This window comes from Lytechinus variegatus, chromosome 3 (genome assembly GCF_018143015.1).
Source record: "Lytechinus variegatus isolate NC3 chromosome 3, Lvar_3.0, whole genome shotgun sequence".
Lineage (NCBI taxonomy): Eukaryota > Metazoa > Echinodermata > Echinoidea > Temnopleuroida > Toxopneustidae > Lytechinus > Lytechinus variegatus.
The window spans coordinates 42,446,907-42,464,601 of record NC_054742.1 but is presented as its reverse complement, the minus strand read 5'-3'; the positions used below and the strand labels follow the sequence as shown (position 1 = coordinate 42,464,601).

General features: G+C 36.7%; 1 protein-coding gene across 2 annotated transcripts in view; it reads left to right on the top strand.

The window, feature by feature from the left end:
- The window catches only part of LOC121411071 (protein zwilch homolog), an 83,247-nt gene that overhangs the window by 33,940 nt on the left and 31,612 nt on the right, over positions 1-17,695 (top strand). For both annotated transcript variants that reach the window (XM_041603563.1, XM_041603562.1), the window contains exons 11-12: positions 5,367-5,538; positions 6,440-6,535. In XM_041603563.1, coding sequence (XP_041459497.1) covers positions 5,367-5,538; positions 6,440-6,535 — 268 coding nt within the window. The remainder of the gene's footprint in view (positions 1-5,366; positions 5,539-6,439; positions 6,536-17,695) is intronic.

Genomic DNA, 17,695 nt, shown 5'->3' with positions numbered 1-17,695 from the left:
TCCGACATTGTTGGAAAGCTACGTAAATCATATTTTATACGGGATAGTAGGGAATTCATTTTGCCAGGTATAGCAACTTGAACGATTTTTAATTAATGTCCGAACGACCGGACATTAATTTGGAATGATTGCGTCTATTCCATTGTAGTATAGTGTAAGTGTTCCGACTTTGTTGGAAAGCTACGTAAATCATATTTTATACAGGATAGTAGAGAATTCATTCTGCCAGGTCTAGCCATTTGAACTATTTTTAATAAATGACTGAACGATCGGGCATTTATTTGGGGGTGATGATTGCGTCTACTCAAATATTGAATAGCTTTCCGACTTTGTTGGAAAGCTATACGTAAATCATATTTCATACATGATAGTATAGAATTAATTCTGCCAGGTCAAGCAATTAGAACCATTTTTAATTAATGACCGAACGATCGGGCATTACTTTGGGATGATCATTGCGTCTACTCCATTAAAGTATAGCTTGCCGACTTTCAAAAGCTACGTAAATGATATTTTATACGTACAGGATAGTATAGAATTCATTCTGCCAGGTACATACCTTGAACATTGGCGGCGGAGCAGAAGATTATCTTTTGTGTTGGGGGGGGGGGGCGGCTATTGTTGCGTCCCCCCAAACACAAAAGATAATCCTCTGCTCCGCCACCTATGACCTTGAACATACATTGTCAGGTAAATACCTTGTAGTAGTAGATAATTCATTCTGCCAGGTATAAGTAGTTTCATATCGCTATAGCAACCTGAACGATTTTCAAGAAATGTCCGACGATCGGGTATCGATTTGGGGGTGATGATTGCGTCTATCCTTTCCGACTTTATTGGAAAGTTACGTAAATCATATCTTATGCGGGATAGTAGAGAATTCATTCTGCCAGGTATACGAAAGTACTTTCATATCGCTATAGCAACTGGAACGATTTTCAATAAATGTCTAATAAATCGGGCATTATTTGGGATGATAATTGAGTCTTCCATTTAGTATAGCTTTCCAACTTTGTTGGAAAGTTAGGTAAAATGTTATGAAATTATATTAAATATACACAGTGGACAGTATGTTGCCATTCATTTTAAGTGTGTTGAGATGTATTTAGGGTGGCGGATGTTCTCAACCGCCGTCAACCGCCGTCGATCGCGCCGAAATTTGGCACGCACAAGCATCACACATTACCCCTACCAGCCATTGACAATATATATATAATTTTGTTGAATCATTATAAAGGAAACATTACTTGCATAATATATATTAACGCCCAATTTCACGTAAGATGTTTATGTCAGTTTTGGAATATAATTTATAGCTTTGGCAAAGAAAAAGGGTATTTTTTAATTATGCAATTATATGATTTTATAATTTTTTATGTATATTTTTTTTCTTTGTATTTCAATGTTTTATTAACAATGTAAATTATTACAGACTATTCAGCGGCTAAAATCAACCCTAATTTAATTACGCAGACCAATTAGAATGAGAATTGAACCCATTCTGGTTTTGTACTACATAAGCATGTTCTCAAGTCTTTACCGGGCTGAGAATATATCAATTTAAATAGAGTAAAATTCACAAAGTAAAATGCTGAAAATTTCATCAAAATTGGATAACAAATAACGAAAATAACGAAGTTATTGAATTTTAAAATTTAGAAATATCCTGTGAAAAGAGTTATATGCACATCGTCATTAATATTCATATTCGAGTCTATCAGTGGACGATTTAATTAAGGAGAGGGTGGGTGGTTTGGTAATAAAATACATGTTAGTTCTATAGATTTTGAACATGTTCGTAATAAAGCAATGCCTTTACGGAGCTTTCCGGCTTCTATTCACGAGAGTATCAATCAAGTTGCGGTGGGGGACAGTAGCGGACCGTGACCCGGAGGAGACAAAGCATGGGGGGCACTTCATTGTCTGTGAACAATGCTGTGCCCCCGTGCTTTGTCTCCTCCGGATCACGGTCCGCCACTGGGTGGGGATAACGGACTATCAAAGAATATCTGTCGTCTTTACGTGATGAATGGAATGGCAATACCAAGGGATCGTGCATAATGTTCATTAAAACATGCCTTTGCGGAGCTTACCGGTTTCTATTCACGGGAGTAAGCGAGTTGGGGTGGGGATTACAGATTATCAAAGAATGTCGTCTTCGTGCGTTTAGATGAGAAGATTGACAATACCAGGGAATTGATAAACGCAGGGGATGAACAATAGCTTGAGATTTGCTCTTTGCAGGGTCAAGTGACCCATATTTTTAGGCCCAAAGCATTTTTAATATTCAATGTATACTAATATTTATCCGTTTCTCCGTATTTAATATTAATGCGTGTTTTACTCAATATAACTCCCATTTTATTGTAACGGAAATACTCATACACTGGTAGACGCGCATTTAGCTGATTTCGAGTCGTTGATAAAGGATCCCGCTCTTAAAAAAAAACTATTACTACACAAAATGTCAGCGGGGCAAAATTTGTGTTGACTTTAAATGTGGTTTTAATAGAAACTTTAACATACTTTTCCAAATTGATCTATTTCTGCTCTATACAAGTAAGAAAAGGGAAGTTTAACCATATAACGAATTCCCCAACATAATTGTTTTATAATCGAACCCTATTTTCAGCGTGCTTAATTCTTCTCCAAGGGCCTCATTCAAAGAGGATAAATTATATGGGGTATAACAATAAAGACAACTTCTCCTTTATATTATGGAAAGTATTCTTATTTAGTATCCACTTTAATTATCGAAGGAGTACAAAATGAAAATAATCTTGGAAGAAAAAAATAACAATGGAGTAGGTTGAACGGGGAAAGGTTCATTTTTAATTCAAATAAATTCAGTCCTTAGACATGAATATGCACCTGAATTATACAATGTTATACATATTTTCATTGTACTGTCACTTAGAAAACAAAGTAAAATGTGTAAGAAAATCGAATTCAGGGTAGATTCCGATAGTTATAACAAACATTATAATTATCTGATATATTTTTATACCATTTTAGATAATACATATACTTTTTATTCAAATTCAGATATATATAGGTAAGCAATGTCGGGGAGTACATATAGCGCCGACAGCGCTAGACATCGGAATATAATCTATGACCACGGAAAGGATGTCGAGGTAAAAAATGTGATGACCAAGATAAAAATAATATAAATGACTACAGAATGAGCTCCATGGGAGGTTAGCGATGACGGGAAGTAAATAGCGCCGACGGCGGGAAGTACTTCGACATCGGAATTTAATCTATGACCACGGAAAGGATGTCGAGGTAAGAAATATGATGACCAAGATAAACATAATTTAAATGACTACAGAATGCGCTCCGTGGGTGGTTAGCGACGTCGGGGAGTAAATAGCGTCGACGACGGTAAGTACGCAGACATCGGAATATAATCTATGACCACGGAAAGGATGTCGAGGTAAGAAATATGATGACCAAGATAAAAAATAATATGACTACAGAATGAGCTCCGTGGGAGGTTAGCGATGACGGGAAGTAACTAGCGCCGACGGCGGGAAGTACTTCGACATCGGAAAGTAATCTATGACCACGGAAAGGATGTCGAGGTAAGAAATGTGATGACCAAGATAGAAATAATATAAATGACTACAGAATGCGCTCCGTGGGTGGTTAGCGATGACGGGAAATAAATAGCGCCGACGGCGGGAAGTACTTCGACATCGGAATTTAATCTATGACCACGGAAAGGATGTCGAGGTAAGAAATATGATGACCAAGATAAAAAATAATATGACTACAGAATGAGCTCCGTGGGAGGTTAGCGATGACGGGAAGTAACTAGCGCCGACGGCGGGAAGTACTTCGACATCGGAAAGTAATCTATGACCACGGAAAGGATGTCGAGGTAAGAAATGTGATGACCAAGATAAAAATAATATAAATGACTACAGAATGCGCTCCGTGGGTGGTTAGCGATGACGGGAAATAAATAGCGATGACGGGAAATAAATAGCGCCGACGGCGGGAAGTACTTCGACATCGGAATTTAATCTATGACCACGGAAAGGATGTCAAGGTAAGAAATATGATGACCAAGATAAAAATAATATAAATGACTACAGAATGAGCTCCGTGGGAGGTTAGCGATGACGGGAAGTAACTAGCGCCGACGGCGGGAAGTACTTCGACATCGGAAAGTAATCTATGACCACGGAAAGGATGTCGAGGTAAGAAATATGATGACCAAGATAAAAATAATATAAATGACTACAGAATGAGCTCCGTGGGAGGTTAGCGATGACGGGAAGTAACTAGCGCCGACGGCGGGAAGTACTTCGACATCGGAAAGTAATCTATGACCTCGGAAAGGATGTCGAGGTAAGAAATGTGATGACCAAGATAAAAATAATATAAATGACTACAGAATGCGCTCCGTGGGTGGTTAGCGATGACGGGAAATAAATAGCGCCGACGGCGGGAAGTACTTCGACATCGGAATTTAATCTATGACCACGGAAAGGATGTCGAGGTAAGAAATATGATGATCAAGATAAAAATAATATAAATGACTACAGAATGCGCTCCGTGGGTGGTTAGCGATGACGGGAAATAAATGGTGCGGACGGTAGCAAGTACTTAAACATCGGAATATAATCTATGACCACAGAAAGGATGTCGAGGTAAGAAATATGATGACCAAGATAAAAATAATGTGACTACAGAATACCCTCCGTGGGTGATAAGCGATGTCGGGGAGTAAAGAGCGCCGACGCGGTAAGTACTCAGACATCGGAATATAATCTATGTCGCATTTATATGATGAAATCGTTATTTCATATAAAAATCGCAGTTAATGCAATTAAAGGCATGCCTGTGCAAAAAATAGATATATGCAATCACGTTCGCTTCACGCAACCCGGATGTTGTTAGCAGTCTTATCGATCCGTCATTGTTATTTGCGACGAAGCGAGACGCTCCAATTAGCGAGTCGGCAAGATAAAAGGATGTAACGGGAAGGGATATCACCCAAAATGAATGGGAAAAGGGGGGTCGTCGGGTTGCGTCGGCTCTCGTCGCTCCCCGTCTGGAATCAGACCCGGATCTTGATATTCCGTCGCGACGAGTAGCGACGCATAAGGGATTTTTGATGACGTGATTAAATACAAATTAATAATGAATGATATTTTTGTATCAACAAATTTAAGTTGATCTGATGACTTGTAAGAGGTTACTATTCAGTGATTTAAATCAGTAAAATTACAAGGCATTTTATGTATGTATTGCATGAGTATATGAAGAAAATAGAGTACCAATTGGATGTTGATACTGAATAGTCAGCTATATCAGGATACTGGATTGATTTTTGTTTCTTTTCTCACCCTCAGCCCAGAAGCTGACAACCCTGTATTCTTTAGAATGGTTTGTTCCATCTGTTGATCTCTTGACACCTAGTGAACTGATCAAGAGGTTAAGAAGTCTGCATTGTATTCTTGAGGTCTCCATGCTAGCATCTCAAACTCTTGGTCTTCCTACTAATAACATCCTCACACTTATCAGGTAATCAAATTATCTCTGAGTCTGCCTCATAATGTGCCGACTGCTGTTATGTGATTGCTGAAATAAGTCTCTATGGATCTGCTGTTGCTACAAGGACCTTAAATGATATTTGCTGTTGCTTTGAAAAGTTCCAAAGTAAAAAAGAACAATATTATGGTATCATAAGTCCTCTTTTTTTAGAAAATGTGTACGTGATTTGGCCTGATTGTTGTTTCATCTGCAATATGAAACAGTTTGGGCTTTTTTTCCTGGTATAAGGCTAATCTTGCTCATATTTATATCACTATTTTCCATATACCACCTCGATAATTTCAGTAGATGGTAGTTGTGACATAAACTTGTTTTAAAGGGTATATTAGAGGGTTAAAGTGTGTGATCTATTTAATTTTGAATACCATGATAGGACAGTATCTAAAGAATCAAGTAAGACCATTAAAGACTACAACTTTTGCAAGATTTGGCAGTATAGTTAAAAAGTAAAAAAAACCCATGTTTTTCTTTGAATGTTGATTTCATGGGACAATTTATGAAGACAACAATGATATGCAGTGCATTAATATTGTATAGAATATGAATCAGGTAGGTTGATTAGTCATATTATGTAAATGCTATTGTATTTTATTCCCAAACTCGCATCCTGGAATATCACACATTCCGAGGTGGGCTCTAGTCAAGAATGATGGAAATAAGTTGATTCTTTCTCAAGTTTAGATTTTCCAAAGTGAATCCAATATGTTATTCACACTACAATGACCTTCGATTGGACTGATAATGGCAAAAGATATTCCTTAAATTCTTTTCAACAAATTGGGTCTATGGCATGACACTCAATGTGTGATAAACCTGTTAAGAGGACAATCACCCTTTAACATACTGCCTTTTTATTCTATTATTTATATAGAAATGCCCTGGAGTACTACAGGAATAATTCCCCCGATGTTCAGCATACATTTGTACTTCCTGTGGAGCAGACAAGTGTTGTCAACTTGTACCAAACGTAAGTGAAACTCAAATGTTAATTTTATAATTGATTTCTGTAAACGTTATTTTTGTGGGATTAATTTTTTGCGCTGGGCGGCTTCAAAACATATTCCTGGGTTCTTGATTTCGCGTTGCACATTCCACAATCACAAAGCTTTCTTCTTTCCCATCTGTGGCTAGGTTTAACTAACGAAAGGCAACAAAATTGTATTCTTTGCTCATATCCTAGCTCTACAGCGGCGTAATTCAGCATTGTTTTGATCCATTTGTGAGCTTTTTAAAAATTTACCGCAACTTTTCTTTGCGGGGCGGACAACAGGGAAGGCAAAACAGAGGCACTGCTGGTCTGGTATGGATGGCTGAGCGCAAGGTAGAGTCCGAGGGGATTACAGTGATTCAGAGTGCATGAAATTAATCAACACACTGAGGCAATCGACAAGCCGGGTTGAAAAGAAGTCTTCTTAAAAACTAAGGCTGGATATACAAACATCAAACATATGTAGCAGACCTTAACACTCACCAATCAAACAGAAAAAGCAACTTGTATTTCAAATACCGATCTGTGACTTTAAAGAAAATGATCGCATTGAAAAAAATCTTGTGGTGCATATTATTTTGGAGCGCAAGCTTGCTTGATTTAAATGTCACCCTCTATAGGTCAAATTATACAGTCTCCTTGCCAAATGATACACACATTTGACCTGAGGTTCAAAACATGCATTAAGATAGATGCTTATAAATTCATGTTCTCCGATCTTGCCGCAAAATCTGCGAAAATCAATATACTACAAAGATTTCTGAATTTACAGTATGCAGGATTCGAAGACAAATCAAGGGACCTATAGTAAACCATTGAGGTAAAAGGGAAGGATTATCATCTTACTCATTCCTTTTTAATGTAAAGCTATGTTTGATGCCGCACAGATGAAATATGTCGGGCATGTGTTCTATTGGCTTTTTCTTGCACACTGTGTACAAAAGAATCTTTCCTTAACTACAGACTTACTGGCCAGATACAATAGGAAATATGCTTTTGTAATGATAGTTAATTTTCGCTGCCACTGGTCGAATATTATGAGCAGACACATTGATAACTGTTATGGGGGAAGGAAAAAATAAATGTTGCAATTTTTAATGAAATATTGTTTGAAATGACTTGATTGGGCGCATGTTGGCAGAACTGTGACACATAACATTACAAGTGGATGTATTCCCTGATAATCGTAATTTTTTTTTCATGAGGAAGTGTGTAGAAATTTCTAAAATGCTGATTTAAAAGTTCTCAAATTCTGAGTTTTTTCACATTTTGAAACTTTATATAAAATTTTGCCCAATTTCAGGACATAATAAGGCTATTTCATCATGTGTTTAATATCCACATTTTGTAATCAAATAAATTTGGAAATATTTGCATACGCATAATCTGCCAAAAGCAGAGTGTATCTACATAACAAAGGAAATGATTGTAAACAAAATGGTTGCACACGTGAAGTGAGTTTGTATTGTTGCAACGCTGCAACATACATGATATGGAATGAACCTCAGCTTGTTAACCAGAAGCCTGTGTGAACTAAAATATGCAACATTTGTACCAATGCATGTTCAAACTCTACCATTTTAAGGCTACAAGCATCAGCATAGCTGTGCACTGCTTTGCACTTGCCAACTGCATCTGCGATAGGCTTTAGTTGTTTTGTTTCTCCTGAGATGTCAGTTTTAAGCTTGCATATTAAATGCAGAATGCAAGTTGAACTTTTCCATCTGCATATTATGCAGTCAATCAATCTCCTTTTCCCAACAACTAATGTTTGATTTCAGTGTAAATAATTTTCATTTTTCTTGATGTTTGTCATTATCTTAATTTCCCAGGTGCTTTACAACACAAAAAGAAAATAGTTTCATACATACAGTTGTATATTCAGTGAGAGAGAGAGAGAGAGAGACAGACATTCTATTTGAATTGGTTTCAACTTTGCAATTAATCCTTATGCAATATATAATATTGACTCGCTTTTAAGGGAACATCAAATATGTATTGCCAGGAAAAGAATCATATTGGTGCAGGTCTTTAGACGAGGGAAATATGGGTCTTTAAAGGGCAATAAATTTAATGTTCCCCAAAAGAAGAGCCAGTCAATATTATTATTATCATCCAAATCAGATATCTAGAGCAAAACTCATGATAATGGTGATATTTCTTTTAAGAATTCTTTTGTGTCATGTTAATATCAGGGTCTAGGCTCTGCACACGACCACTATGACATACTTGCAAGCGCCCAGATCCAGGGTTGTCTTTATTGTGATAGTTGGTGCGCAGATTATCTCTATATACATCCCCAAAGGCTCAGATGTGAGACCAGGGAAATACACAGGTATATTTTGTGTCATCTCTGTGAGCAAAGTAAATACTTTCATTGAGACCGAGGAAAATACAAACAATATAGGGGAAGGCGGGGTAAGTTGTGACACTTTTTGCATTTTACAAGTTAGAACTGATATGACTTATAATATTGTAGAAATAAGTACCCTGCCTTTAAATTTGATTCTTGGGAAATATTTTTCACCTACATTTATATATAACTGTCTACCCCCAAACTGAAAGTCATTGTGACCTTTGAAAAAAACAATGTCAAATGGCTCAACTTGCCCCATATGTGGGGCAAGTTGTGCCACCTTCTGGGGTAATTTGAGCCACAGAAACTATGTACAAAATGTATGCGGGAAGAACCAGTATGCCAATTTTTTATTTAAAGTCTTCTCACTTGCTAATTCTCTTAAATACTAACACCCTCTAAAAGTATAAGAACTGTCATGTGGTTTTGCTCCTTTCTGCCTGCATATCAATGGCTTTTTAAAGATTTTTTTAATTTTAATTATACATTACCATAAGAATTACCATGGCTCAACTTACCCCAGTCCTAACTTCATGCAATATTTTTACATCCACACATTTCTTATGCAGCCACCATGTGTAAGACTATGACAAGAATGAGAATCCATACCTGGACTAATAATATTGTTCTTATTTCTTTATCATATTTAAAGATGTGTGTGGGTAAAAATCTATTTTACACCTTTTTTTTACTTTTTTGACTGAAATTTGTATAATTCCCTCTAAAAAGTACTTTTTGTTGAAAAGTTCAAACAATGTGGTGGGGGTAAGGGCTATGTAATGGGTCATCAATACATAACACCACCATAATGTCTGACCCATTTACTATTGGCCTGGGGCTAGTTGCTCAACTTGCCCCTATGCTCAACTTTCCATGACTGGCACCATGCTGTGCTGTACACACAATAACTTTCTATATATCTTTAAGGTAGGATTGCCAAATTTATACAAGAGGTCCATCTTTTGAAGGTGCAGGTGAAGTTTTAAATTAATGTGAGTTAAATTTGATTAAGGTCAAAGGTCAATGAACTTTCCATGACTGGCACTGTGCTGTGTTGTACACATAATAACTTTTTATATCTTCGAGGTAGGATTGCCAAATTCATACAAGAGGTCCATCTTTTGAAGATGCAGGTCAAGTTCAAATGTGAGTTGAATTTGATTAAGGTCAATGAACTTTCCATGACTGGCACTGTGCTTTGTTGTACACACGATAACTTTTTATAGCTTCGAGGTGGGATCGCCACACTCGTAACAGAGGTCCATCTCTTGAAGGTGCACGTCAGGTTCGAATGTGAATTGAATTTGATAAGGTCAAAGGTCAATTAACTTTCACACTACTTTGTTCCTCTCTAAATGACATGAACTTTATAAGTTTATACTTTTTAACACTAACATTTTACTTCAGAACTCAGTACTCTCTATACCTGATTTTTTTTTGTATTTTACTTGTTTATTCTTTAAAAACTGTTGTTATTTATTTAATAAGCTATAGTTCTTGGCACCATTTATAATATTCACACAAATTTGCCAATGGTACAATAGAAAAGCTGTCAAAGTTTCTTAAATGTTACCCTTCAGATTTGCTGTATGTGCATGTTCTGGTAATACTGTAGACTGTACAAAACAAATTGAGAAAAGTTATGCCCCTACCATCATCCAACATAATGCTAAAGATTGGCATTTCGTTACAGTGTGAATATTATGAAGTGTGATCCGTCCCCGCCGTGGTGCCTGAGACATTTTGCCCTCACATCTATCATAGCCTTTAATCAAAACGTGCTTCTAAAAAACTACACTCTTTCAAACTTCCTACTCATACCCTATTACTTATTTTATCTTGTAGTACTTCACTCTTGCATCATTTACTTATCATATGCACACAGATCAATTTAGAAAACGCTACTGCTATAAAAGTGAAGGCAAGATGGCTAAAAAATAAAAATCACACCCAATAAGTTTTTATATTTATCTTTCATGCACAACCTTTCCTCCATTTTTTTCAAACAATAAGTTTGCCATAACACCTTAATAATCAATTTAATTTTACAATTTTACTCACATTATTATCAATTACATTCTTTTTCTCTAACATTCTTTTCCTTACTTGCATGGAAATAATTATAGCTTCATAGTATTAAAAGCATTCTTAGTGTTATCTGATTTTCTAGGGATAAAGTACACGTAGGCCGATACCAGTAATGGATATGTAAACTGTCAGAACCACAATTCACCCCCTAAACTGCTGACAGCCTCAGAAGTCATCATGCAGTCTCTTCATGACTGCAATATGCAGGCGAGACAACGCGTGGCGTTTGCCTTGTCTTCTATCCCACCCTCCACCAAAAAGAGGGAAAATTTGAATGATCAAGACATGTCATCACTTTCTAAGATCAAATTTGGTTGTTGACTTGCAACTTGTGTGTATTCCATTATGACATCATGAAGTGTCATTGTGCTCTGTGCTGCGCGTCATATTGCGTTCATGATTGTACGTGTAGTATATTTCACATATACGCACTTGACTAGTGAATACCGGGTATGGTCTCATATATTCAAGAGTAAGTTTTTTACAGGGGACTATGGCCTATTCGTCTGATTTTGGTCCTTTGGTGATATGCTCTAGTATAGAACTACTACTAGCATTGATGTAGACCAAAATATGCATTTTTAATGCATCGATAAAACACTATGTACAGTAGATGATAATGCATAGGCCTACTAAATCACACTCATGTTTATTTGTGATAATGTGTTTTATTGAATTAAACACGATTTGCAGAAATAAGTTCCTTAGGAGCTTGTTGAAAAATGGTTATCATAAAAATCATAAAAAGGAAGAAATAACTTTTAATTGCCATTTGATTCTGTAGAGAAATACATGTACGTGTATGCTTGCCAAGTATGCTCACTCACTCCATGAGCCATCCATCACAATTGGAGAAAAATGTTTTTTAGATGGAAATAGAGAGCAACATTTGCTTCAGGAGGAATATATTTGCCAGGATGAATGATGAAGCAGAATATTTTATTGAGGTGTCACTCATCTATACCTAGTAGGGTGGCATATTGTATCTTCCTTGGGGTGACAGTTTCCAATTAAATAAAGAAAATTCAGAAGAGTGGGATAAAATTGTGCTTCAAAGGCATGTCTTTATGGGTGTTAATGTTTATACTTCGAGACATACTTTATGTATCTTTGAGACAGAATTCATTGTATGAATTGATAGGGAGTGCCACAAACTGAAGGAATACTGCCCTCTCCATGTGGGTCAATCAACATTCAGTTTCCCGAAGGAATGCAGTATGCTACTTGAATCATTTAAAAGTCTTCTCAAACAACACCCTGATAGACATATACGTAACATGTACAGCTGTTGCAATAATGGCTACAGTATATAATACACTATTGAGGAAATTTAAGATATAATAAATTTGTTTTTCTACCAATGTTTATTATTCAAGATTGTAAATGTAGTTCTCTCCCAGTATGCCTTTTTTTTTTTTACTTTTCTCTGTGTGATGTTTAGTGGTGCACTCAACTTTCTTTTTCTGAAAATTTGAACTTACATGTATATATTTGTCTGCATGTGGATTTTTAATTATGGTAAATTAAATAAGATACAAAAATATTCTTATTTGGCTTAGATGTATATATGTTGGTCAGTTGGTGCCATCAGTTTATGCCTTTGGAGCTAATGTTCCCGGAAGTGTTGTGTAGTGGTTTTGACTCACACGTTATAATCAGAGGGTTGTGTGTTCAAATCCCAGTCTGACCGCAGGGCCCCGTGTTAATGAGCAAAAAAGCAACAGCAAATTTTTTCAGGTGAAATTGATGATTTTGTAGCATGCATTGGATCAAAAGTGTCCCATATATTACAATTTTTCAAATAAATTAAAAACGTACAGAATGAAAGAATTATAAAAATAATGAACCGGGTATCAAACAACATGTGAAAAGTGACCAAAACTGACCTGCATTTTATTCCATCACATTGTGTACCACAGTCATTTGATTACAACGAGACCCTAAGAGCTTGAAATTTCTACATTAAACATGTAGTTCAATCAACTAAAACAATTCATTTTTGGTTACAGGTGTAGGTTCATATTCAGGTGTAAAACTTATTTATCACATCTTCCATCTTTATGAAATCATAATAATTGATCTATTTTTTAATCCTAAATGACACTTCATGCAGTGTAAAAGCAAATTAAAAATCTGGGTCCCGTAACACAAAGGTTGGCGATTGATCGCTAATTTAAAAGAACAATTCTGATTGGTTCATGGTCAGTCTACTTAGCAAAATGCGCGTGCAACAAGGATCTTGATTGGTCATTTCATTTAGCGATTAATCGCTAACCTTTGTGTTACGGGACCCAGATGTCACATTTTTAAAATGAAAATCCAGTCAGGTATGTATAATGTAGCAAATCTTCAACTGTGTAGTGTCATGGGAGTCACAATAGAAAAAAGTTAAGTTTGGTACTAAAGTGAATTTATTTGAGTTGCAGGTTAACATGATAATGTAGTGAGGTAGGTCAAGCTTCATAATTAAGTCTTATATTGTAATATGCTTGCTAAATATAGGTGTTAATGAATTTTGCATTATTATTCCCTTTTCAAGTACTTGTTGTAACTTGCCTCTTAAAAAATGAAATTGTAATGCAATTCACAAAGGAATGGCTGAGGATAAGATTTTGTGCACAAAATTTTCAAATAAAGCAGCATTTACATTTTAACTTTAAATCTGAAAGAAAAATTAAGCATCATAACAACAACAAAAAATGCACCAATATTTGACAGTATCAGTCCAGATTGGAAATAATATATCAGGCTTTCAGCTTTCTTCAATTTAGATATGCATCAAGAGGTCAATTGGTCATGTGAAATGTGTTGCTTTTGAGAATTAATCATCAGATTCAGAGTTTACCATTCTTACTTCCCCAAACTGTGCCTCTATATGTCGCTTTTACACAGTGATTGAGGGAGAAAATGATGAGGGAAGTAGGCATCTTTTTTTCTTGTTTATCTTATTCTTCCTCTTCATCCTGTTCACGGACCGATGATTCCTAGTCATATTAATTCTACCCACTGAATTTTTTTTTTTCTCAGATTCACAATTTCACATCAGAGGCAGCTGGTTTCTGCATGTATTTCTTCTTACTCTCTGTTCACACTATGATCCGAGGGAAGGAGAATTCCTTAAAAGAATTCATCCAAGAATCACTCAAAAATGTGTATGGTTTGGGAGAACTCTCTTCTCAGTGGGGGATGAGAGAACAAATTTTCATTGAACATGCGCTTATATGCAAAATGTGACAGAGGGACGGCATGCCTTATTTGCTGCATGCATGGGCGTCAGCGCAGAGGATTATCTTTTGGTTTTTAGGGGGATGCAAATGTAGATATTAGATGTCCCCCAAAAAACAAAAGATAATCCTCTGCGCTAATGCCCTTGGCTGCATGATCCCATGCACATTTTTTACTCTGTGTCTGTCTGTGTCAGAAATAGATTATAAAAAAGAGAGATAAGACCTTAAGAGACTAACATCTCCCCTCAATCAATAATGTGAATCTGTGGTTATAGTAATTTTGCAGTACCTACCTTAATGTACCCCTACTACTTCTTGCATGAGTGCACTTGTTTCACATTCATCTTGTATCTTCATTACCCTTGATATAGAGTGTCCCTGTTGCAATTAAATATTTGTGACAAACCTTTACCCTTTTTACACAGGATTTTCTTAGCCCAGGACTATCGCTAACCCTGTACTATCCTTAACCCCGTACTATTTTTTTTTCCTTTTCACACATGCCAAATTTTTATTGCTAACCCCGGATAAGGAATGCTTGCTTTTCACACACGAAACTCGCTAACCCCGTACTAGTGGTATTATATCCAAAATCGCGCGCGCTTTAATTTGTAGATCACTCGTTCTATAGGTGGGGCTAAATTGCCATTTAGCCCCACCTATAATGCGGGGTTAAGCTTAGCCCACTTTCGTTTTACACTAGCGATCTTAACCCCGTACTATCGCTCTTAGCACCGCAGTTGCTGGGATAACCCTGCTTTTTTGCAGGGCCAAATAATCCCATATTAAAGGTGGGGTTGGCCCACTTTGCAAAAATGCTGTGTAAAAAGAAAGTGGGCTAAGCTTAACCCCGTACTATAGGTGGGGCTAAATGGCAATTTAGCCCCACCTATAGTACGGGGTTAAGGAAATTTTAGTGTGTGTAAAAAGGGTACTTGTCAAACTTCCTGAACTTGCTTCTGATCATGGTCTCTAGGGGATTGTAGAATGCAAAAGCTTCTTGATAGCTGTATTCATAATCTTGCAAAACATCACTAAAACTGTTTGACAAACTGTTTGACAAAAGCAGCTAAAAAAAATTAGTATATGCCATAATCAATGATTTCTCATCTAATGACAAACTGAGTGTCAGTTATTGATTTAAGAAGATATGTTGTAAATGATGATGATGATGATACACAGCATTTATATTGTACAATGTTTCTGTTAAAAAAATATTCATAGGCACAGGCTCATCCAATTAAGCTGATTACTACACATCTGCTGAAATAAGTGAGTTTTGAGAGACAATTGGAAGAGTTCAATGTTGTCAATTTCACAGAATGAAGAAAACAATAATGAAAAGAGAAAGAATAAAGAGAGAATTAACATACAATGCAATACAAGCGCATTCCATTGATATTTCCATGCTTTTGATCATCAGGGTCCGATACAAAAATCTCAGTAATTGATAATAAATTGTATTTCAATGCTTGATTTCATAAAATGATCAAAGCAATCAATGGTATAAATTGGCCCAATGATCGATTGTTAAGATACATGAGCAGGTCACTGACTGTTCAGAATCAGGTGCATGTCCTGTTTACCTGATGCATAATGTATCAATGTAATTATGTCCACTTGATATCTCATTCTAGGAACATTTCACTTCACTGAATTCCTTGTGAATATCAAACATTTCATCCATTTCATCGCAGTGTGAAGGAGAAAATGTCACTTAGACTTTCCTTCGTGTTAATCTGTACTTTTGCAGTTTATCCTGGATGGAGCACTCACACATACTGTACATGTAGGATATAGACAGAGAGTGATAAAGTCTCATCAAAATCGGATGTAAAATAAGAGATTCGCATAATTTCACAAAACGGTTATATTCACATCCTGATCGTAATGCAAATGAGGGCACTGATGATGTCACCCACTCACTATTTTGTATTTCATTCTATGAAATGTGAAACATTCTTATTTTTTCCTCATTGTCTTGTGAAAAAAAATTTATTCCTCCCTGAACATAAGGATTACCATTTTTTTAATATTGTATGATTCATTCAAATTGGTCATTATTGTCAAATCTGTAAATTATGAGATATTGTTTAATTCAAACAATGAAAATCAAAAGAAATAGTGAGAGACATCATGGACTCTTTCATTTGCCCATTATTGAGTTGTACATATAACTGTTTTGTGAAAAATTGAGCAGATCTCAATCTCGCTTTACTTGATCGATTTACTTCAGATGATCCACAGTAACGCAAAAAAGCCGAAAATGATCACCATCATTGTTGCAACTGATTTTAGCAAAGCGTTCGACAGGATTATCCACAACATACATGTAGCCATTGCCAAGTTGCTTCAAATGAACGTCCACCCGAGCACTGTCGCGTAGATCGCGGACTTTCTTAACAAGAGGCAACAGAGCGTAAAGTATCGCACATCTTTCTCTGATTGGCTAGAAGTTGATGCAGGTGCTCCACAAGGGACAAGACTTGGCCCCATTGTTTTCCTTGCAATAATCAATGATGCGTGCAACAGTCCCAATCTCCCATCCTACGGGAATTATGTAGATGACCTCACATTGTTGGAGAGTAGAAAATTGTCTGCTCCATCTAATATCCAATCAAGTGTGACTGAGTTAGAACAAGTTTAGGACTCTCAATAATAATATGAAACTGAATCCCAAGAGATGTTGAAGTATGACAGTAACGTTCATGCGTAACCCTCCTCTGTCAACCATTTTATTAATTGAGGGTCAAGAAATTACTCAAACAGATTGTATAAAGTTACTAGGGGTTAATATTATATAGAGTGATCTTAAATGGTCTTCACATGCAAATGAAATGGTAAAGAGGGCAAACATGAGACTGCATATGCTGTGAAATCTAATCAGGTTTCGACTGCCAATTGACGATTTGGTTAAAATCTACGTTTCTCACAATTGACCGGTGCTCGAATATTGCGCTCCCGTGTGGAGCTCGGCTGCTCGGGCTTAACTTCTACCCAAATTGTTCAAATTGAACGTACCGGGGGTATTCAGAAGCGCGAGTGTCTCAGGATTCTAGGATTTCAGTACACTTCCTACGAGAATGCTCTCCAGCGGTGCCGTTTGCCCACTCTGAGTCACCGCAGGGAATGCCTCTGTCTTAGCTTCGCCAGAGACTCTTGGGTCCTAGCGCGAGGTTCAGACATTGGTTTCCCCCAAACACGTGAATCACTCTCTAGGAATCTCAGAAACAATAACAAATTCACCGAAGTGCAATGTAAAACTGTTAGGTATAGAAATAGTCCTTTGCCATATATAATCCGACTATTGTGAGAGGTGGAATATTGTGATCACTATAGTGAGAGCGGTGTTGGCTCAGTCGGTAACGCGTCTGCCCGTCGAACCAAAGATCGTGGGTTCGAGTCCACCCCGGGCGGATGACTGAAGCCAGTGCGTTGTGTGTAAACGACTCTCCCATGTTTCATAGA